General features: G+C 35.1%; 1 protein-coding gene across 4 annotated transcripts in view; it reads right to left on the bottom strand.

Annotated features, from left to right (window-relative positions):
- Positions 1-777: 777 nt before the first annotated feature.
- PLOD2 (procollagen-lysine,2-oxoglutarate 5-dioxygenase 2) overlaps positions 778-23,673 on the bottom strand; it is a 61,760-nt gene continuing 38,864 nt past the window's right edge. For 2 of the 4 annotated variants that reach the window (XM_087872645.1, XM_034439296.3), the window contains 12 exons: positions 22,273-22,398; positions 19,273-19,394; positions 17,396-17,500; positions 15,830-15,955; positions 14,061-14,202; positions 12,978-13,040; positions 10,269-10,382; positions 10,021-10,086; positions 8,008-8,112; positions 6,866-7,012; positions 3,343-3,468; positions 778-1,806 (listed from right to left, as the gene is read on the bottom strand). In XM_087872645.1, the coding sequence (XP_087728771.1) occupies positions 1,651-1,806; positions 3,343-3,468; positions 6,866-7,012; positions 8,008-8,112; positions 10,021-10,086; positions 10,269-10,382; positions 12,978-13,040; positions 14,061-14,202; positions 15,830-15,955; positions 17,396-17,500; positions 19,273-19,394; positions 22,273-22,398 (1,398 nt within the window). In that variant the 3' untranslated portion in view covers positions 778-1,650. The remainder of the gene's footprint in view (positions 1,807-3,342; positions 3,469-6,865; positions 7,013-8,007; positions 8,113-10,020; positions 10,087-10,268; positions 10,383-12,977; positions 13,041-14,060; positions 14,203-15,829; positions 15,956-17,395; positions 17,501-19,272; positions 19,395-22,272; positions 22,399-23,673) is intronic. The other 2 variants (XM_034439297.3, XM_087872646.1) reach the window with 1 other exon arrangement.

Genomic DNA, 23,673 nt, shown 5'->3' with positions numbered 1-23,673 from the left:
AAAAGCTATGGCTGATTGCAGAGGGGGAGGCATACAATAGCCTTTTGGTATTGTTGAAGTAGTTCTTATTTAATTTTTTTTAAAAATGGATTAAACTTGTTTATGCTGAACTGCAGGCAAAACCCTATTATTCACTGAATAATAAACAACTCCTTGAGCAGTCTCAGAATAATCTGAAGTATGTTGCTGAATAAACCGTAAAAAATTCCTATACTCACTATGAAATAGGAAATTTCTTTTTAAAACTATCTTATCCATAGAGGTTCAGTATAATGAAATTCCATAAACATCATACAATGGTTGAAGGAAACATATATGTTAAATCAGTGTTGGGATTCAAAAAAATTTACTACTGGTTCTGTGGGCATGACTTGGTGCGTATGGCATGGCATGGCTTGGGTGTGGCGTGGTGGGCATGGCAGGGGAAGGATACTGTAAAATCTCCATTCTCTTCCCGCTCCAGGGGAAGGTTACTGCAAAATCCCCATTTCGTCCCAATCAGCTGGGACTCAGGAGGCAGAGAATAGATGGGGGCATGGCCAGTCATAGGTGGTATTTACCGGTTCTCCGAACTATTTAAAATTTCCGCTACCGGTTCTCCAGAACTGGTCAGAACCTGCTGAATACCACCTCTGTGTTAAAGGATGATTGTTAATGTTTGAAAAATTAAACACTTTAAAGCTTTTTTTAAACAAAAAAAATCCCCATCTGCTGTTGGTTTATATGTGTGTGCGTGCATGTATTATGTATTTAAAAAAAACCAGACACATTAAAAACTTATTTTAAATTTTTATTTACCTCAAAATATACGCACTTTAGCACCTCAGATTTGATTTCATCATCTTTTTTCAAGTGAAACTTTTAAATTACAAACAGTAGGCACAGCAGAAATATTTAAAATTGTTCCCTTAAAAAATAAAGGCAAGTCAAAAACCTGATTTATTTATTTATTTATTTATTTATATTTATTTTTAAGAACAACTTCAGCTTTTTGGTATCCTGATACAACATTCAAGTAGGTTTTTTTTTATTTATTTAAGAGTGAAGAATTTGGTTTCTGAGGTTACTTGGTATTCTAAAGTTTTCTTAAAATGAGGGCTTTTATTGTCAAGGCTGGAATTTGTGCAAGAAGTTTGTTTAGAAAAGCTCAGGCCAATCAAAGAGCAAAGATACTGTCAAGTCAAGACTTTCTTTTCCCTTTTAAGGCACTTTACGTCTGTGAATAAACCAGGCACAATGTTTGGGCAAATGCTTTGCCTTTATCTATAATCAACTTGATCCTAAAAACAATATGAATAATTATCCAATTTTTTTTCTTTTAAAAAATCAAGACATGCAGCTTGCTATTTAGATAATTACCAAATGGAAAATCCATATTAACACTTTTACAGAGTGACCATATCAAGGACTTTCCACTTCTTTAAAACAGGAAGACAAGTAAATTATTTTAATTTTATTATATTTGCATTTCAAGGCTCAAAGCAGATGTTTTATAAGTACTGTTTTTTGTTGTCTGTTTGTTTCCTTGAAAACCTTAGGCCAAAATAAAGCAGCTGTCTAGAAGAAGCTTCTTTTGTCACTGTCATCTGGGAGAAAAATTATAAATAAAAGTTTGTTGTATGTTGTCTCTGAATGGCCAGGAAAATAAAATTAAGGGTCAATAAAAGATACTGCAATATATCTTGTGCCTTTCAAAATTGGAAGTCCTTCGTGTAAATGAGTAAGTCTTCCTGGATGCATGAAACTCCATCCTTTTCTAGGTGATTCAATTGAACAGTTGTATCTAATAAATTTACATCCACCTCCCTGTAAGAAATAAGTCAGAAATATCATCTTAAAGTCTTTATGTAACCCCACAGAAGTCAATAAAAACAAGCTCCTCTCCAAGTAAAATGTTTTGAATGAGATAACAATGATTGACATTACCATCCCATTCTCAAAGTATATTATTCTGGAGCAGTTGTAAATTTGGTTGAAAGGTTTATATACCATTCCATAGTACTTTACAACACTCTGCACGATTTACAATGTCAGTACTCTAACTTTCCATATTTGCATTTTCCTTGCATTAAAATGAAATGATGCATACAGATTTTATACAGTATTGTTATTTTCTTGACTTACAACTCCCACCCACCACCCCATACAAACTAGTTGAAACCCAGTTTTGAAAAGAGATTAACTATAATACACTGCATTTCAACATACATAAGCGGGATCTTACAGTTTATATCCAATATACTGGGTGACTCAAGAGTCAGTCATTAGCAATCACTTTATCTTCCTGTAGAGATAAAATGAGGAAATACCCCCTTTTGACCACCAAAAGAAAGCAGTTGCAAACACCAGAATGAATGGCTAACGGTTTTCACTTGAGATATACACCTGATACTGATAAGCTAAAGGTAAAAAGGGACTGTGACAGTGGTGGGTTGCTACCAGTTTGCCCCGGATCGGGTGGCAGTGGGAGGCTCTGCACATCTGCCTGGATGTCTCTGCGCATGCACAGAAGCATCATGTGCAAGTGTGAGCACAAGCGTATCCGCGAGTAAACTGGTAGCAGACGAAATTGAAACCCACTACTGGACTGTGAGTGAAACAGTCCACTTGGCCATAACTAACAGAATAACTTAGTTGGAAGGGACTTGTAGATCATCTAGCCCAACCCCCTGCTCAAACAGGAGACCCTGTACCATTTCTTAACATGGTTGTCTAATCTCTTCTTGAAAGTCTCCAGTGATGAAACCCCCACAACTTCCGAATGCAATCTATTAGTTGACTGTTCTCACTGTCAGAAAATGTCTCCTTATTTCTAGATTGAATCTCTCCTTGATCAGTTTCCATACATTGTTCCTTGTCTGGCCTTCAGGTGCTTTTGGGGAGTTTTAACTATTTATTTCCTAATGTGGCACTTCAAGAAAATCAGGCCCTGTCAGCAGTACTGTTTTCATAGTGGCATGTTATATTAAACTTAATATAATTACATGGTTGAATATTCAGTCTCTGTCCTTTAGTGTTTTACAAAAGCCTAGTCCAGAACCAGCTTTTCTGATTGTTGGATCAGTTTCTTATGTTTTTTTTTTAATTTGATTTATATGCCGGCCTTCTCCAGTGACTCAGGGCAGCTTACAATGCATTAAGCAATAGCCTTCATACTTTTGTATATTTATACAAAGTCAGCTTATTACCCACTATCCAGATCTTCATTTTACCTACCTTAGAAAGGATGGAAGGCTGAGTCAACCTTGAGCCTTCCAGCAGATGTCCTACAAATATTTGTGTGGACATGAGTTAGAAGTTGAAAAAACAGCATCAGTTCCTTAGATGCAAGCTAAAACTTACTTGGAAATCTTCTCCTACTTTGTTAAGGGCAATGTTGATGGTAAATGTAGATGAGTCATGGTGAGGTCTTAGAGAGCGCTGTCTTTCAGTAGTATATTTCACAACGAAATTCAACAAGGCGTGACCCTGGAAAACAAAATACGTGAAGAATTTAAAAGGCATGCTGTAACTTGTCATGAGGGGATTAATCAGCTTTGGATGCTCCAAGACTGGAGGTTTTTAAGAAGAGACAACCATTTGTCTGAAACAGTTTAGGGTTTTCTGCTTGAGCAGGGGATTGGACTACAAGTCTTCCAAGGTCCCTTCTAACTCTGTTATTCTGTTAATTGAGCAGTCACATCCACACACCCACAGAAACATTGGTTATGGGTGTGATTATTGCTCCTTTGGATGATATGTTCTAGTTTACTTATCTCCTTGAATTGCACTTCCCAGCTGCTTTTGTTTTTCTTTTTACTGCAAATGCTACAGGTTAGTATCTGTTATATTATTATTACAACTAAGAATGTTGCTATTATTATGAATAATAAGTATTATCTGTAAGTAATATTATTATTCATATTCAGATGGCTCAGTGCATAATATCTGGGTCCTCCTGGATGAATAACTTCTGTTCAATGAGCATGTGGCAGTCATGGCTAGGGGAGCTTTTGCTCAACTTCATGTTGTGCACCAATTAAACTCCTTCCTGGATCAAGAGGCCTTTCTTTCTGTCACACATGCTGTGGTTATTTCCAATATGGACTACTGCAATGCACGCTACATGAGGCTACCCTTGAAGCATATCCAGAAGCTGCAACTGGTACAGAATACAACTATGTGATTAGTTTTAGGTGTCCCTAAAATTGCACACATAACACCTCTGTTCCATGAGCTGTATAGGCTGCCAGTTTGCTTCTAACTCCAATTCAAGATATTGGTTATTACTGTTAAAGCCCTTCATGACATAGGACCAAGTTACATGAGTAACTGTTTTGCCTCTATTTCATCAACCTTTCATTCCCAGACAAGCAGGGAGGGTACATTGCGTACCCGGTCAGTTAAAGAATTTTGATTAATAGAGGTTAGGACTGGGGGACTGCCAGAGGACTGGAAAAGAGCTGATGTAGTTCCCATATTCAAAAAAAGGGGGGGGAAAATAGATCCAGGAAACTACAGACCCATCAGTCTGACCTCAATATCAGGGAAGATTCTGGAAAAGATAATCAAGCAACAAATCAGGAAACACCTAGAAGCAAACAAAGTAATAACCAATAGCCAACATGGGTTTGTCAAAAACAGATCATGCCAGACTAATTTTATTGCATTCTTTGACAAAGTGACAAAACAAGTGGACCAGAGAAATGCTGTTGATATAATTTACTTGGACTTCAGTAAGGCATTGACAAAGTAGACCATAACCTGCTACTTGATAAAATAGAAAAATGTGGGTTAGACAGCAACACCACCAGATGGATTCGTAACTGTCTGACCAACCACACTCAAAATGTAGTGCTCAATGGAACTGCATCTACATGGAGGGAGGTATGCAGTGGGGTAGCCCAGGGCTCTGTTTTAGGTCCAGTACTCTTCAACATATTCATCAATAATTTGGATGAGGGGATAGATGGGGAACTCATCAAATTTGCAGATGACACCAAGCTAGCAAGAATAGCCAACATTCCGGAAGATAGGCTTAAAATACAAAAGGATCTTGACAGATTTGAACATTGGATGCTATCTAACAAAATGAAATTCAATGGTGAAAAAAGTAAGGTTCTACATTTAGGCAAGAAAAACAAAATGCACAGGTATAGTGCATTTGATACTTCGCTCAATAGTAGTAACTGTGAGAGGGATCTTGGAGTCCTAGTGGACAACCATTTAACTATGAGCCAGCAATGTGCTGCAGCTGCCCAAAAAGCCAACACAGTTCTAGGCTGCATAAGCAGAGGGATAGAATCAAGATCACCTGAAGTGTTACTGCCACTTTATAATGCCTTGGTAAGGCCACACTTGGAATACTGCATTCAGTTTTGGTCATCATGATGTAAAAAAGATGTTAAGACTCTAGAAAGAGTGCAGAGAAGAGCAACAAAGATGGTTAGGGGACTGGAGGCTAAAACATATGAAGAACGGTTGCAGGAACTGGGCATGTCTAGTTTAATGAAAATAAGGACTAGGGGTGACATGATAGCAGTGTTCCGATATCTTAGGGGCTGCCACAAAGAAGAGAGAGTCAAATTATTCTCCAAAGCACCTGAGGGTAGAACAAGAAGCAATGGGTGGAAACTAATCAAGGAGAGAAGCAACTTAGAATTAAGAAGAAATTTCCTGACAGTTAGAACAATTAATCAGTGGAACAACTTGGCTCCTAAAATTGTAAATGCTCCAACACTAGAAATTTTTAAGAAGAGATTAGAGAACCATTTGTCTGAAGAGGTGTTGGATTTCCTGCCTAAGCAGGGGGTTGGACTAGAAGACCTCCAAGATATCTCCCAACTCTGTTATTCTATTCTATAGTAAGAGAGACTGTTCCTTACCCTTTGGAACATATTGCCCCAAAGGTGCAGTGTCCTTCATTCTTCTTTTTCCAGAAGAGTACCAAGACCTGCCTCTCTAAATTATATGGTAAACTAAGAATGGCATGCAATCCTCAGGGTGGTTGCTGGCTTTGGGATGCTACCTTCACCTTTTTGAAATTTTGTAGTTCTTAATTTTTAACACCTTTTAACTTTATTTTTAATATTTTTAATAATATTTCTTTCTATGTTTTTTTATTTATAAACTACCCAGAGTTACTTAAAAGAGGTGGGCAGAGCAGAAATAAGATGGAGTAAATAAATACATAATAAATGAATGAATGAATGAATGAATGAATGAATGAATGAATGAATGAATAGAGGAATGAATAAATAAATCTTCAACAACACAGGATTATTATTCGGTTTATTTACCTATTAAGGACAATTTCTTAATATATTATCATTATTTAGCTTGTGCTTTAGAACATGAATTATTTGATTTTTGCAGAAGAAAAGGATGGGTAAATACAGAAGCAACCTGAGTAGGATTCAAAGTCATTGCAGTTCTGTCTCATTTGTATCCACATATGCTTCCAATAACAGAGACAGACTGGGCAAAGGGCAAGAGGCAGGGGTGAAATTCAGCAGGTTCTGACAGGTTCTGGACAACCGGTAGCGGAAATTTTGAGTAGTTCGGAGAACCGGCAAATATCACTTCTGGCTGGCCCCAGAGTGGGGTGGGAATGGGGATTTTGCAGTATCCTTCTCCTGCCACGCCCACCAAGCCACGCCCACAGAACCGGCAGTAAAAATTTTGGATTTCACCACTGGCAACAGGCCCAGTGATACCACTCTTTGCATATTTGGAGTCCAAACCCTCAGAATAATTGAATAAGATACAAATAAATTTTCCTTAAATATCAGCCATAAATTATTAATAAATTCGTTCAAGCTTTAACATATGAAAAATTAAGAGTTAAACTATGTTCTACTCAATTACGTTACAAAATTTAACTTGCCTTTGTATAGTAGCCAGCAAATACTTTTAGGGTGACCGGTGCTATGAATTCTCTGATAAAATGCAACCATACATTTTCCAGGCCAATTTGCCTCATGTGAATGTCATCTGTTGGAACGTTTTCATAGCCTCCAGAAATGCGGCTATCCTAAAACAAGATGTAATGTAGCATATTTTATATGAAATGTTTCACCCCTTTTATTACTACAGCTATAAATAAAGGAACACAGATATTTGTAATTATTAATTCTTAACTTACTCCAATATCTAGAAATAAAATACTATTTTATATATAGTATAAGGGTCTATAGAACATAGCTCAGTTTATACAACCAAATGGCAGTTGCTTTTTATATCAGTTTTATGGTGTAATCTACAATAGAGAAAGCAAAACAATTTTCCATTCAACTTGTTGATAGTTAATACATTTACTTTTATTGTAAATCAGCAAGAGAAATTCATAGCCAGTATAACAACCTCAATACATTCAGTTCTAAATAAACCTTTATAGTTAAACTGTCAACTGCTTAAAGAGTTTTTAGATTATGAATCATCCATTTAATAAACACACTAACTTCCTTTAAAGGAAGTATTTCTTCTTTATTAACTTTTATATTATACTCCTGTGGGTTGCTATAAGAGTTTAGTATGAATTTTATGAAAATGTAATTCGAATTGAGCTAAACCCTTACATGATTATACAATAAGTGGCACAGAATCAAAATGTCTCACAGTATTGTCTACAGAGAGTATAAAACCTTAAAGAGAAGAGAAGTTTTTCAGCCAGAGATTAAACTTGATGCAAAACTCAATGCACAACTACTGCTAAAATAGTTATGAATTATACTTATATATTTATGAATAACTCTTAAGTTTACAATTAAAATTGCAGCCCACCTTAAAACATTGATCCTGCTCAATATCACAGACTTTTCCATTTTTTCTCTGGCTTTTGTTTATGGGCTTTAGCAGTGAACCAAGTGGCTAAAACTGGGTATCAAAACCCAATAGGATCTCCCCTAACCTCATCACTAACCACAATCTGTTTTAGCTTATTATTTACCTTATATCAGCATTATGAATTTTAAAGCTGCTATTAAAACTAAAAATAAGTTCTAAAAGTGTCCATGAAACGATTCTTACATGATGTTTTCCACCAGACCACTGTCCAAAGTGTTCCATTTCCTCTACTAATTCATTGCAGGCTGTTTCAGAAAATACAGGGAACCAAAACACATCTGGGCAGGGCTACAGGTTAGAAATAAAATGCACATACATTACAATGGATAAGCATTTGACACTGTATGCATTATTTGACAAGGTAGCCACTCATAGCCATCTTTGATTAGTACAGAAGGGATTTATTGTTTACAATTTTCTACCAGCTCTCTCCTACGATTGGAAAGTATATGTCATTTCTTGTCTTATAGTTGGTGGATTTAATAAAATAGTTCTGCATAGGTAATAGTATATAATACACTAGACCAGCTATATAATTGCTCTTATGTGAAATGTATAATTATCTGGAAGGAAAGACCATTCAGTGGTGGCTTGGGTCTGCTTGCATGAAGTAGTTTCCTCTCACATGCCCACAAATATGTAGCCTCTCTGGCCAACTTATGTTTGAGCAAGAGACGTTTTCCTTCTCAAGAGCCTAAATTAAGTCTATGAGACCAGCAGTTACAATAATCTGCACCAGATTGAATCATTCCGAAATGTGACCCTGGTGACTCTACATTTGAGCTGTGTAAATGTTTGGAAAGAGATTATTTACAATATATGGGAATCCATATGAAACAGGGGTCTCTGAAACACTAAAGCTGCTGTATCTTTTCCTGGGTTCATGCAACTTTTTGTACATATCCATATGCAAGTACAGACACAGCCACTTCACTTTTTATGCATGCTTTGAAAGGAGGGATTTTTATACACTCCCCTCCCAAAGCTGACTAAAAATGCTTCCAGGATGTGTGATTTTCACGCACATTACACATTAACTGCAGTGTTCACTGACATTACTCTGCCTGAAATATCTTCAGGGCTGACTGGAACTGGCTCTAGGGTGGGTAGCTTCAGCCAGCACTTCTCTGACTTGCTGCAGCTTTTTCTTAAGTTGCCTAGCATGGAAACACATTAGTTGGTGCTGCCCCTTCTTCTGCAAGAAAAGTCCTGTAGGGGGAAAGCTGACAATGAGTGTGGATCAGTGCAAAGCAACAAGGCTGCTTATTAGTTAGAAACAAAGGGGGCAGAACATGGGTGCTTCTTAATTAGAAGCAACAGGGTCATGAAATTTTGCAGGGTAGTTTTGAAGAAGTCCTTAGCTCAATGTTTGCTTATTTGTTGCCAAAACAAAGTTCCCCTTCAAAGCGTGTATAGTCCTACTGTGTTAGAAAACAACAACAACGCATCTTATATAAGCTCACAGGATGACATTTTTCTAGTCTTAGGGTCAGATTGTGTTGTGAAGAGTCATACTGTTTGTTAACAGTAAACTGAACAGTAACATAACTGTGGAGTCCTTGGTGCTCTCTTAGTTTAGTTGCAGAACAAACAGTAGCAGAAATGTGATTTCTGCTTTATTTTGGAATGAGAAGGAAGATAGGTAACATATACATTAAGTTTCCTAAATTCAGACCAACTATACTTTTGTAACTATAGCACATGACAAAATGTTTCCATTTGGTTTGCCTGAAACACCACAAGACTCTCTGCATTTACAGTACAAACTTATGTACAAATACAGACTCCAGTATAACATATGTAATTCACATGTGGTTGCATTTTCAACAAACCAAAGCATGCCAGGGAATGAATTGCTGTTCTTGACCCCTTTTCTCTCATCAGATGTCACCACACAGAAACATTTTTCTTATCACTCTCCAGGGAGAGAGATTGGATGGGGCTTGATATTATGGGATTTAGAAGGCCAGTTTTGGGAAAGGAAAACAATTATGAATTAAAGACATCCCTTTTCAAAAAGTTTTCTAAGAACCAGAAGAAAAACCACATAACAATGATTATACAAAAATGTCAACAGGATACTCTTTAAGCATCAGTAAATTAATAATACCAACTCCATTTTAAACATCTAGAACAGCAGTACTCTTAATCATGCATTAAAAATTACATTGTAATACTTTCATTGAGGAGAATTACCTGTTCTACTATACTTTCAGTAAAAATTTTTGAATAGTTGGGACTGATGTAACTTTCCTTCCAATCCTGCAAAATAAAGTTTTTTGGGGGGAAAGGATAATACATGAATTATTTTTAATGTTTTTCAATGCTTAAAACATCAGATTTCAAATTTTCACACAGAATATGGATGTGTATGACATACACAAAAGATGATTTCACACACACACACGTCTGAAAATTATTTCAATTCATAATTCAATACATACCACAGGATTTTCAAAGATCTGCCAGAGGTCATTATTGTAGTGAGAAGTATTGTAGTTAGCAGTTGATACAAGTCTCCCAAATTCATGTCTGTTAGTGAGGTACATAAATATTCCCTATTATTAGGGAGCAGGAAAAAATATATTAGTGATTATATATAATAATTTAAAATGTTGAAAAAACTATCAGCTACATATGGATCAAGGTCACTGAAATCAGTGGGACCCAAACTATAATTTAACTTATCAGTGTTCACAAGATTACTTTATATTTTTCTTTTTGTTCGCTCTTTTGCTTGTTCAAGACTTGCTAACCAAAGTGCTGCACCTTAGCGTCTTTAAATCAGCACAGCTTATTTGATGGGAATCAAATGGGTTAACGCTGTAAATTGACTGTACTTAGGAAGTGTGAAAGAACAGATTCTAACATATATACAACCTATTCAGTTATCTCTCACACATGTAGCATGTATTTGCAGTGAAAAGCAATAATAGTTTTTTGTACCCTTCTGTTACAAAAATACACCACACCACTGTCCAGTTTTATGTTCCATTACTTTTGATGGGAAGCATTACATAGAACTGGAGAAACGCAGTGGTAACACATGCTTCTAACACAGGTGTATTTAAAAATATGAGATTATGTGTCATGGAAAATGAAAAAAATAATAATACTACAAGCGTTCTTTGTTATTATAGCACAAAAGAGCCGAATTTATATCACAAGATTCAGGAAGAAACCTGGTATGGAAGAACAGGTTTTCAGGATCAAAACTGGACAAGAATAATTGTGTAATTCAACATAAACAACAACAATAGTGAATAACACTCAGATATAACTTTAAAAAACTCTTAAACTAGATTTTTCCTGATACCTACTTGAATTTTATTTTGAATTTTTTATTGTGCATATATTCATGTTAATTTTAAAAGTTAACATCTTGTCACTCTATGGGCTGAAGAATCAGTCTCAGACAATATGGTGTGGTTTAATATTCATTAACTGAGGGACAAATTAAGCATTTCAAACAGCAGATAAAAGTGATATAAAAATTATTAGCCTCAATGAAAAATTATCCAAAATCCCATTGAATTTTATAACTGAAATTGCACTGTAATGGAGTATAATAACCTACATCTGCTGTTACTAGAACAAAACTTTACTGTACATACAGAATTGAGTACACTATTAGGAATATTTTTAGAATTGTATGCATTAAAACAAGTTTATAAGGAATGATATGAAACAAAAACTAGGAAAAACTGATTGAATTTAAAATTGAAAGTAATTTATATAATTTAGATAAAAGGGAGTTTTACATATATTTTAAACCGAATGGACATAAAAATCCACTTTTGGCAACAAGACTATAAATAAGTAGACATTTTAATAGAGTTTCATAAAAATACAAATCATATCAAACAAAAATGATTTGCATATTTTTGTAGTTTTAGATACTTAGTGCAATAATAAAGTTTCCAAGAGCATTTTAAAAGCAAAACATTCAAAAAGATATTTTTTTTATTTTTTTATTTTTTTTTATTTGATTTATATGCCGCCCTTCTCCGAAGACTCAGGGCGGCTTACAATGTGCTCAGCAATAGCTTTCATCCTTTTTGTATATTTATACAAAGTCAGCTTATTGCCCCCACAAACTGGGTCCTCATTTCACCTACCTTAGAAAGGATGGAAGGCTGAGTCAACCTTGAGCCTTGGCGAGATTCGAACCCTGCAGTGATTGCAGGCAGCTGGTCTTAATAACCAGCTTAATAACAGGGTGCCTTAAACCCCTGTACTACCAAGGCTCTTGTATTTACTTGTGTGTTCTATATATAGTATCCTAAGTTCAGTGGTGTTCTGGTAAATATTTAAGAAATAAGTCTGCTGACTCTATTTTCCATGTTACACTGTGTTGCTAACAGATTGCTAGGCATCCTGGCTCAGTTTTGCTTTCTACCAGTTTACAGAATTCCAGAAAAGTTAACAATTAGTTCTTGTGAGCAGAGCAAGCCAGCTCTGAAACACGACTGTCTAAGAAATCTTATAGCATCTCTCAATAAGAACTAACAAGGGCTGATGGGAAATGTAAGCAGCTTACAACCTAATGCTGGAAGATACAGCACTAATACGTGGCATCACCACCACCATATCACCACTTTATTAAGAAAGTGGAGAAAGTGTAGAAAGGAAGTATCAGGACATGCCTAAAAAACTAGCCGATATATCACTATGTAAACTATAGTAATAACTGCTTCCTTTCCACCAGTTAGTTCTGTTGATTGTTTAGATCTGTTAACCACACTGTATCTGTTAACCACACTGTTTGGCAGCCTATAGCTCTAGAATGCCAAGTGTCTTTCAATTTCCCTTTCTGTAAGCTATATTTCTTGATTACAGCCCCTAACCCATTTTTAATAACCATACAGTGTCTGTCTTAAATTTAACACGCAGAGGGGTTCTTCTCCAACATTTAGTAACCCTTTAAAAATTCAGTGAGCTCTCCATGTGGATAATCTATCCTTGCCCTACACTCAACTTAGTTTTTAAAAATCAACATGATTAAGTAAACCTCCTGCTTTAATACCTTTCACTGCTTTACATGATATAGACTGAGTTTGTAAAAACTGTAGACGTGGGCCAGAAAGCTGAAGACTTTTTTTTCTTAAAAAGGATATCAATTGTATTGAAATAAATGATTAAAAATGTGAAACCTTTGGGGGGCTGAGCATATGGAAGGTCTCCACAGAAGGGGAGTCTTTTTCCCTCTGTATGGTCTAAAATGAAGGAGGAGAAGCAGCACATCAGTTGACCTTTCGTTGCTCTCTTTCACATTGTTAGAGCTGTATTAGGATTTCCACTGCCATGTTAGATAAACAACATTCTTTAATCAAAAGCTGGTAAAGGATTGTTACAAACAACATGCAGCTTCAAGCAAAGCTACTCATGTATGCGTTAAAAGCTTGATCTGTCAGCTCTTTATGTACTGCAATTAAAAGAAAAAAATGTGCTGAGCCACAGAACAAGAGTGTTTTGTTCTTTTTTTCATGAATCATGAAATGGAGTTAGATTTAATGAACATGAGCACATGGCAAGCATAGACTGTTGCAAACAAGATGATATTGACCGGGGTATGCTGTACAATGAGGATGAATAAAATAAAATTATGCCTTGTTAAAGAAGGGAAGAAACTTTAATACTTGCCAGCTTTTCTTGTTCAATTCAGCAAAATTATTTTTCAATGCTATATTGCCTGGGAATAGCTGTCATATGTTTCTGCTCTGGAACTAATGTAAATATCGGTACAAATTACAGATTTACAGTTGTATTCCAGTGATGTTCATATGTGATCTTAAACTATTACCACCCATTCAATACTATTAACAGTATTACTGCTTTTGTTTGACAAAATTTAATCAGCTTTACAATCATAAAACTAATGGCAATTCTATAATGCAACACTGGGACATTAGTACAATCCAATATTGTACTAATATGTATATAATGTATAGCACTGGGGGTATTTTTTTTAGCTAATAATAATTTCAATTTATAAAATGGCAAATAACTATATCTATAATTATACCACATGGAGTGGATTTTTGATTCATTATGTTAAAAAATAATTTTGCATCCAAAACTGGGCAGCCTAATTACAAATCTTTAAAAATACATAAAAATGATTTATTTTAAATTAAATGACTGCCAAGTTGAACAAAAGCTCAAAAAATTGGCTAGTACTTTCTTTTGTGAAAAGGAAAAAAAAAAGGTGACTTGAAGCATCACATGCATCTTACCATTTCCCGGGCATTCCTGCACATAGCCATATCAGAATCCAGCTTTTCACGAGCAAAATAATTTATTTCCTTCATCTCAGATCTGAGAGTCTGTCCTTTGATCAAGTATATGTTAGCTACATAAGGGACATTCCAGACACCTCTATGGAGAAAAAAATGGCCGAATGATTGGAATTGAAATAGTCATTCAGTTCGGCAAAGTTTTGGACCATAATTTCCTTGCATCTCTCTTAACTTGACTGATCAAACTTAAGTTTTGTTTCTACTTAATATGAAGTGAGAAACTATAATTAAAAACTTTGGAATGCACCAAGAAGATAACCAGCTTCCTGAGTGATTACTATCCTGATTTCTTCCAAAATTGTTAACTTTAGAAATGATGAAGAAACTATAATTGATGAAATTTGCATCTAAATTTATTAGGGCAAGGTCCAACAAACATATTTCCTCTTTTTATTCAGCATGAACAATATCATTTATCAATTTTACAAGTTGCAATGTTCAATTTCTATCTTCTATTTGAACATTGTTTTGTAAATCAATAACTGCACAGATATAAAAACTGCATTAGCAGCATAATCTGTTTGCTGTAGTTAGCCTATCAATGAACTGGAATAAAACTATGATAGGAAGACAATCATTTTCATGGTTGTTACTCTGCTTTGGAAGAGGTCCACAAAGCAAGTTTGCATTGCTGAATTTTACAGAACACTCGCCCCTTTCCAAGGAAATCAATTTCTTGTGGAATATCTGAAAATGAAATGCACATTGTAAACAATTCTGAAATTAATTTCCATAAGTAGCTATAATTTGTTCCATGTCCCAGTACACTGCTTCATGCAAAAACAGTTTTATAAAATTCAACAATCCAAGGGAAACACAAATTATTTTAATTGTAATTCATAATTAAGTCTACAAATAAAGAACATTTAACTTTTCAACTTGTGACACACAATTATACTTTATAAAGTTAATGACAATTTCTAGTTTACAAAAACACAATGCTAATAATTAACTTTATATTATTTACATGAATATTCCTTAAAAAGCTTTCAGTGAGCATTTGCCATAACTTTCACAAATTAGTAACTCTTAAATAAATGATCTAACTAGACAAGAAGGGATTATATCACATCCTGTAACAGGCATGATTTGATGGTAATATGCAAAATATTTTGATGTAATCATTTTAAATTTGATTTACTCATTTCAAATTTGAAACAGCCATTTTGATTGTGTGAAGCAATCTGAAGTGTGAGCTAGGTTGTATTTTAAGAATGATCAAGACATTTTGAAATACTTGAAAAGGAGCCATGTCACACAGAAAATGTGTTGTTGTTCAGTCGCTAAGTTATGTCTGATTCTCCATGACCCCATGGACCACAGCACACCAGGCCACTCTGTCCTCCAGTGTCCCAGAGTTTGCCCAAATTCATTTTTATTGCATCCATGAGACTATCAAACCATCTCACCCTCTGCTGTCCCCTTCTCCCTTTGCCATCAATCTTTCCAACAACAGGGTCTTTTCCAGAGAATCCTCTCTTCTCATTTGGTGGCCAAAGTATTTGAGCTTCAGCTTCCACACAAAACAATTTGGCTATTTTAAATTTAACATGACATTAAAATAATTTGCAAGTCTTTTTTATTCAACCCTTCAGTAAAGGAAAATGCAACATATATTTAACAAGTTTATTAAAACTGTTTATACTAGATAACCACAAAACAAATACAGAGACCAGCTAAGATATTTGAATATAAGGCTAACTTACATTCTGCTTCCTTGGATAATATCTATGTAATCTTCAGATCGAGCATAATACCCATCAGCACTTAATGCACCCCAAAAGTTAGACCAGAGTTTCCCATGACGTACTACAAGAGGTGCAATTATCTTTCTGTAAATAAAGCAGAAGGAAATATGACTTGATTGGAAATTAACAATGGAAGCTAACATAATAGCATTAATAGCATAGCATAATATTCACCCATGCCCTGGTTACCTCATGATTGAATTACTGCAATCTGCACTACATGGGGCTGCCCTTGAAGACCATCCAAAATCTATAGCAAAAATGCAGTGGCACAAGCAGTAATGGGCATTTTGCAGTGTGCCCATATAGCACCACTGCTAAGTAAGATGCATTAGCTGTCAATTGGCTTTTGAGTGCAATATAAGATGCTGGTTACTACCTATAGAACTTATATGGCACAGGGCTTGGATATCTGAGAGACTACTTGTTTCTAATAATTTATGCCCACCTAGTACATTCCAGTATTGTGGGTGTGCCCCAGGATCCCTCTCTTAAACTTTGCCATCTTGTGGGACCTAGGAAACATGCCTTCACTGGCCCCAAACTGTGGAACAGGATTTTCCCATAGATAAGTATGGCATCACCTTTCTTAGGTTCCAAAAAGTTTTGAAAACCTGGATTTGGTCCCAAGCCTAGTTTTTGTTTTGTATGTATGTATGTATGTTTGGTTGGTTGGTTGGTTGGTTGATGGCTCATGTTTTTCTTTATTTTCTTGGGATTCTTTTAGACCATTTTAGTCTGGGCAGTCTAATTCAATGTTTTTAATTATATTTTATGTTTTTTCTAGTTTTTTATGCTGCCCAAAGTATACTAAAGTTGGGTGGTAAATAAATCTAAATAAATACCAAACAAATAAACAAATAAATAAGTGATATTTTTAAGATATCAGTATGAATGTATCCTGATAGTCACATAGGATTCAAATATCTTTGCCCAGAGAAAACTGGAAATTCTATATTATATCTGGTTCATTCTGAATTCATACACAAAGGTTTATAAACATTACAGAAACAAAGAATTGTTTGAAATACCATAACTTCGTAACTGACAGATAAATATATGTTTTGCATGTACTGTATAAGACCTCAGATATTAACTTCGGCATTTACACTGGAACAACTGGGATAGCTAGAAAAATCTTCCATAGTTGCCTGTCCAAGTAGACCATGCTGGCTGAGATGGATTAATGGTTGCTATTAACTGTTCATTGCTGTGTAATGAAATGGATTCTTATATTTAGAAGCAATTTCTTTTCAAATTCAAATTCAAATTCAAATTCAAAAGCTGTATAAATGGTTTTGAACAAGTTCCTGGAAAAAAAAAATTACTGAGAAGGAAATACAATATAACTAACAGACAGTAATCTTAGTGAACAGATTGCTGTACAGAACATATTAGTATTTTCTCTAACATACACTAAAACTAAAGCTGTTTCAAAAAAATTATTAAATATATCTAAATGAAAAATTGAGATTAGATTTAACCCAGCTCTAACCCAGCCAATTTTCCCCAGGTTAAACATACCTATTTTGTTCTATTAGAAGCTTCAGAATATTTGGATTTGTTAAAATAACATCTGCATCAATGCTGAAATAGTAGTCACACTCTTTATTCTGTCGACAAATATCCCTTGAAAAATAGAATAGAAAGCAAAGCCATTAGGATTTATAAACAACCCAACATCCAAATTATTCATAATATCTGTAGATATGTATGTATGTATGTATGTAAACTTTGGTAGCTTAAATAGTATAATACGCAAACATATACATATACATATATATATACATATACGGTTAATTGTTCATAAAAAATACTTAGTGAGATATTAAATAAATAAACCCAAGCTGTTACAAGTCATATGCTAGATAAAGTACTGCAAAAAAATAATAATTCAGCAGTAAAAGCACTGTGGTTTCTCATGGATCGGATAATGAACCAGAATATGATTCAGAAATGAATTTTGCAACTGTCTGCAAAATTATTTGTCTGCAATAATTATTCAGATGACCTTTACAGTAATCTTAAAAATAAGCTATCCAACTTTGAAATGGGAAAATGACTCAAACAACATTGCCTCTGCATTAGATCTTTTCTTGGCTGTGATGGAATGTCAGGAGAATGTGGAACCATTACCAACAAGATCTAAATCATGGGAAAGTAAAAAGACTGAAAAAGTCTTCTTGGGTTTGGTACATCAACTGGATTAGAAAGGGGCTTTGAAAGGCTTTCAGAGTTCTGTAGCTATACCCTAATTGCATTAAACTACTTTCCAAGATGCCAAGTAACTCCTGCTTCCTGAAAGAATTAAGTTTAAATCATCCAAATAGTACAAGCTATAGTACTAACAAAAGAGAATATTTGTATTTTAGGATTGATATGAGGGGTCCTCGGTGGTCTGTGAGCTTGGTTATTTTCTTGCAGATTTTTCATTTCCCGACTTAGGTTGGGGAATGAAAGGCTTGCAAGAAAAAAAGTAAGCTCAGAAAGCACCAAGGACTTTGCAAGCTAACTGTAGATTACTGTACATTTGCTATTCTAGTAGCATTCCAGAGAGGATGTGGAAAGCAAAGTGGTCCAAATGAGGATAGGGGACTTGGGACTGTGACTTCTAAGTGACTCAACAGATCCCAGGAACATCAGAGCTCTCTATCCAAAGGAGTACAGTGCTAGGAACAGCTACGAATAGCTAAGATAATGAGCAGAACTCCCAGGCCTCTCATATAAGAATTGAGACTGAAGAAGACACATCCCACCCATCAGGTTGAGAAGGAATCCTTTTGTTTAATTTTAAATATAAATGTTATTCATATATGTACAAAAAAAGAGATGATCTGAGGCCTTTTTTTATGGCAAAAGGTATGAAACACTCTTTCCGGATATACTGAACGTATGCCTATTTTAATAGCTATCCAGAACAGATAAAGACAGCTTTATAATCTTCACTTTTGTTGAATGTCTTATTTTATTCTTATTGTTTTATTCCATGCATATTGATTCCCTATTTTTGTTGCTTTTTAATTTTTTGCTTCATTGTTAGTACTTATGTAAATATTTCTGAATATTGAATTTAAAAGACAGTTGCTTTCAAACCTCTTAAAGGTTAGTGAAGAAATTTGATAAAATAAACTGAAAACAATGAAGTTAGCAGAAGGCTGATGAATAATGCATCCCACATGCTCTGTTTCAATATATTTCTCTAACATACTGAAAAACTTATAAATCAAACAATCCCACAAAGAGAAAATGTGTATGAACACATAACTGGGGTACTTAATTAAAACAATTCTTTTTATATATATCCTATATATGTTTATTCATGTGAATTAAAACCCTCTAATCAAGATCATTATCTCTTATAATATATGCACTGGAAGGATAAATAATTAAAATTAAATTACATTCCCATGTTCCTGGCATTGGCTTGACTCAGATTTTCTTCAGGTCCAACAATTTTTATAGTTTTAATTATATTCTTGGCTTTTTCCCAAAAGATTTTTATATCCTTTTCATGATAAACCTCCTGGAAATGTTTTAAGAGAGAGAATTAATGAGAAATTAGTAAAACTACAAGAACTAAACATGCAGTAAAATAAACAGCAGACAAAATGGAAACTGAAATGAAAACTCTACACATCTGAAACAGATTATAAATGGATTATTCTTACTTCAAAATTTTTCTGCCAGATTTTTCCTCACATGATATTTAGACGAGACCCAGAGTTCACCCCATTGATCATATGGAATATGCACAAAGAGAGAGAGAGAGAGAGAGAGACAGACAGACAGACACACACACACACACACACACACACACACACACACACACTCTAAATATAAGAACAAACAGACCATGAAAAAGATGATGGCCATTCAACTGCATAGTGACAGCCACCTTCCCATTCTTCCCATTTATGGGTGCTTCTACTGCTGCCTGCAGCCTTAGAATCTATTCTCCAAATATCATTACTTTAAAATAACATTGAGGAAATTGCATCAATTTTGGCTCTATTTTTTCAATTTAATGACACTCAACAGGAAACTAAAAAGGTAGAAGTGGGTAGTAGGATGTTCAGGATGCAGATAATAATTCAAATAAAATATTCACCCAGATTGATAACACAATGTCTACTTCCATCCATCTCTACCTTTGTAGTTAGATTGAAAAAAATGTCCCTAAACCAGGGATGTTAAACTCACGGCCTGTAGGCCGGATGCAATACGCGCTGGCAGTGCTCACGCCCAGTTTAGCGAAGAGGGGGGGAGTCACAATACGTCACGTGACGACAACTTGACGACGTGAGTTTGACACCCCTGCCCTAAACAGTTGGGCTAAAGAAACATTTTGGATATTTATTTACTTATTCAATTTCTAGAGCAGCCCAGTTCAAACAAGTGACTCTGGGTGGCTTACAATTATAAATTATCAATCAAGTAAAACAAGTAAAGATAATAAAACTGTAAAACATCCAGAAAACAAATACATACAGAATCTGACAGTACATCAGTAAAGCCAAGATACAGGGCCTTAACACATTCCAAAACCCAAGCCCAGGTACACAGCCCAGGTTTTAGAACTTTGCAAACAGCAATCAGGATTGGAGGCATTCTAATCTCTGAAGGGAGAATATTCCATAAAGTAGAGGATATAGCAGAGAAGATACATCTTTTAGTTCCTGCCAATCAGCATTTTTTGGCTACTGAGATTTGTCACATGCCCAATCTGCTAGAACAAATTGGATAGATAGAGACTCTTAGAAAAAGACAGTCCCTCAGGTAACCTGGTCCCAAGCCATATAGGGCTTTAAAGGGGCAACCAGCACTTTGAATTGCACGTGGAAATACACCAGCATAGTTAGTGTATTAGTGAGTTTTTTTATTATTGGTTAATCTTTAGTGAGATTCACAGCCTTTGAGGCTGGTTAATAGCTCAGCGGCTCAAGTCCTAACCAAGGACCTAGGAACTGTTAAGGTATGGTCGGAGGATGTAAGCTGTTCCGAGTAAGGTGGTTTTTTGTAGAGTCAAAATGTTCAAGTCCGGCAAATTTAGAATGTCTAAATAGCGGGGTAGCCCTTTGGGTATTGCTCCAAGGACTCCAATTACAATTGGGACAACACACGATTTCTTTTTCCACAGTTGCTCAACTTCAATTTGCAAGTCCCGGTACTTTGTGATTTTTTCTTGCTACTTATCTTCAATCCGTGCATCACCAGGTATTGCAATGTCAATGAACCATACTTTTTTCTTTTCAACTATTGTTATGTCAGGTGTGTTGTGGACCAAGTGCCTGTCAGTCTGAATCCTAAAGTCCCACAAGATCTTGAGTTTCTCATTCTCTAAAAACTTTCTCAATCTGATGTTCCCAGTGATTTTTGCTGTACTGAAATCCAAACTTCTGGCACAATTTCCAGTGAATGATCTTAGCAACACGGTCATGGTGTTGTAGGTAGTCAGTTTGTGAAATTTTGCTGCACCCACTGATCAGGTGGTCGACTGTCTCATCTTTCTCATTGCAGAGGCGGCATTTGCTGTTGGTGGTAACATGTTGAATTTTTGCCTTCATGCAGTTTGTGGCTAGGTCTTGTTCTTGAGCTGCCAAAATAAAGCTTTCTGTTTCTTTTTTCAGTACTCCTGACCTTAACCAGTTCCAAGTTAGTTTCTGGTCAGCTTTGCCTTCAATACTTTTCAAGTATTGGCCATGCAGAGTTTTTTTTTATTATTATTATTATTATTAATAATAATAATAATAATAATAATATTTATAATAATATTTATATGCCGCCCTATCTCCAGCCAGACTCAGGGTGGCTCACAACAGTTAAGAAACATCTAATAAAAAGTTAAAAAATTAAATCCAAATCTCATAATTTAACAGTTAAAAGTACAATTAAGACTAACAAGTTAAAATTAAATTAGAAATAAAACCCCATCAGTCTAGGCCGACCAAACGAAACAGCCACATTTTCAAGTCACAGCAGAAAGAGATTTAATTCCCCCTTCCATAGATTTCTAAATAATTCCTAAAGACAAAGGAACCAGTGCTTTAAGATTTGAAAGAACAATGCATTAAAGAGACAACAGAAACACCAACTTGAGATGAAATTTTACTATGAACATACACGTTATGCATATTATATCACATGTAACAGCAGAATCATCTAAAACACGAATGTCAAACTCGCCGCGTCACGTTGCTGTCATGTGATGTTTTGCAACGTTTTTCCCATTTGTGGAGCTGGGGTGGGCGTGGTCTGTGCATGATGCATCTAGCCTGCAGGCCGCCAGTTTGACACCCCAATCTAAAAGTTTAATGTTATTTTACTATGAGTCTATATTATAAATTGAGTCATTTACTGATTTACAAAAATTACAATTAATTGCCTATTTATAAAATACTTACATTATTATGAATGAAGATGCTAAGTTTTTCTTTTGCATATTCCAGATTCAATATTCTGTCTAAACACTTTGATAGGAAAGGAGTTGGTTGTTCAATGAAAACACCAATTGTTACTGCTGGCACCTCCTAAAAACAATAAGAGTAAAGGTACAGACCCAAGAAAAGGACTGAGTTCAAAATCTTTGTAATTGTAAGAACAATGAACTACTATTATGAACCTTGAAAAAAGGCACTCTTTTCTGAATTAGTATTTTCCACACATTACTGAATACTTTAAATTATACCAAATAACTGATGCTTTATAAACTACTATAATAATTAGTTTTGCCTGAAATCCTTTAACTATTTACCTAGGAATATATTCTACTGGATTTAATGGAGCTTAACTGTTTAGTAGACATGTATAAGATTTCATAGTAATAATATGGGTGCATAGTTTTCAAGTCTTTTATATAACTAAGAAGGGACCCATTCAAGTGTTGATTTTAATCTTTCTAAAACATAGTATAGAATAGAATCTGGAAGGGAGGAGAGATTATACTTTATTATGTGTGGCTTTCCAATACCAACATAGCAAAGTGTCTGAGCCAAAGGAAAAATTCTGTGAAGTTAAAACACAAAAAGTAAAATATGAACTTAGGTATAATCACTAGGATTGCATTTGCAAATCCTTTAATTAAAAAACAGATAATGCCATCATATAGAATAAATCTTAAAATCACTGACACTATTCTTCATCTTGAAATACAGGTTTATGTCAATTGGAAATGTTGAGAATTTCCCTGTACCTGTTTCAGTTTAATCTCTCTTAATACTATTCACAAAATAACAACAACAAGAATAACAACAACAGCTATGTAATATTTATATTTGTATGGTAAATTTATGTGGTAGTTTATAACAAATCAGCAAGCACCATTTCCCTATGCATTGATAGTCTTATCTAGCTTGGTAATGAAATATCTTCAAGAAAACAAGCAAGCTCAGAGAATAAAGAACCCAAAATTCTGCCATAGTTGTCTCTTAGGGTAAATGTTAGTGCTATTCCTCTGGCTGAAAACTAGGCACTGCCCAGACTAACTTATGCCATGAAGGAGAGGGCATTGTGTACATTATTCATTTCTATCCAAACTTTCTATGCTTTGATGAGAGAAAACAAGTTACATTTTCTACAAAGGTTAGAAAAACCCTGACAAAACTGAGGTAGCAAAGAAACCCATTTGCAATCTTTTGCAGAATCTCCATTTCGTGTCTTCTGAGCTTTGGCAGAGGGCGACTATTTTCCCCACTTTTATTATCTATGGTCCATGAGATCACAGTTATCATGGAAACATACAGCAGGCTGTGGGGCCAGGTATTAAATTAGTGGGCTTAAGAACAAAAAAGACTACTTTTAACAGC

The sequence above is a fragment of the Pantherophis guttatus genome, chromosome 6 (genome assembly GCF_059756535.1).
Source record: "Pantherophis guttatus breed Tessera chromosome 6, ASM5975653v1, whole genome shotgun sequence".
NCBI classification, from domain to species: Eukaryota; Metazoa; Chordata; class Lepidosauria; order Squamata; family Colubridae; genus Pantherophis; species Pantherophis guttatus.
The sequence above is the reverse complement of the archived record's forward strand: the minus strand, read 5'-3'. Positions and strand labels throughout refer to the sequence as shown.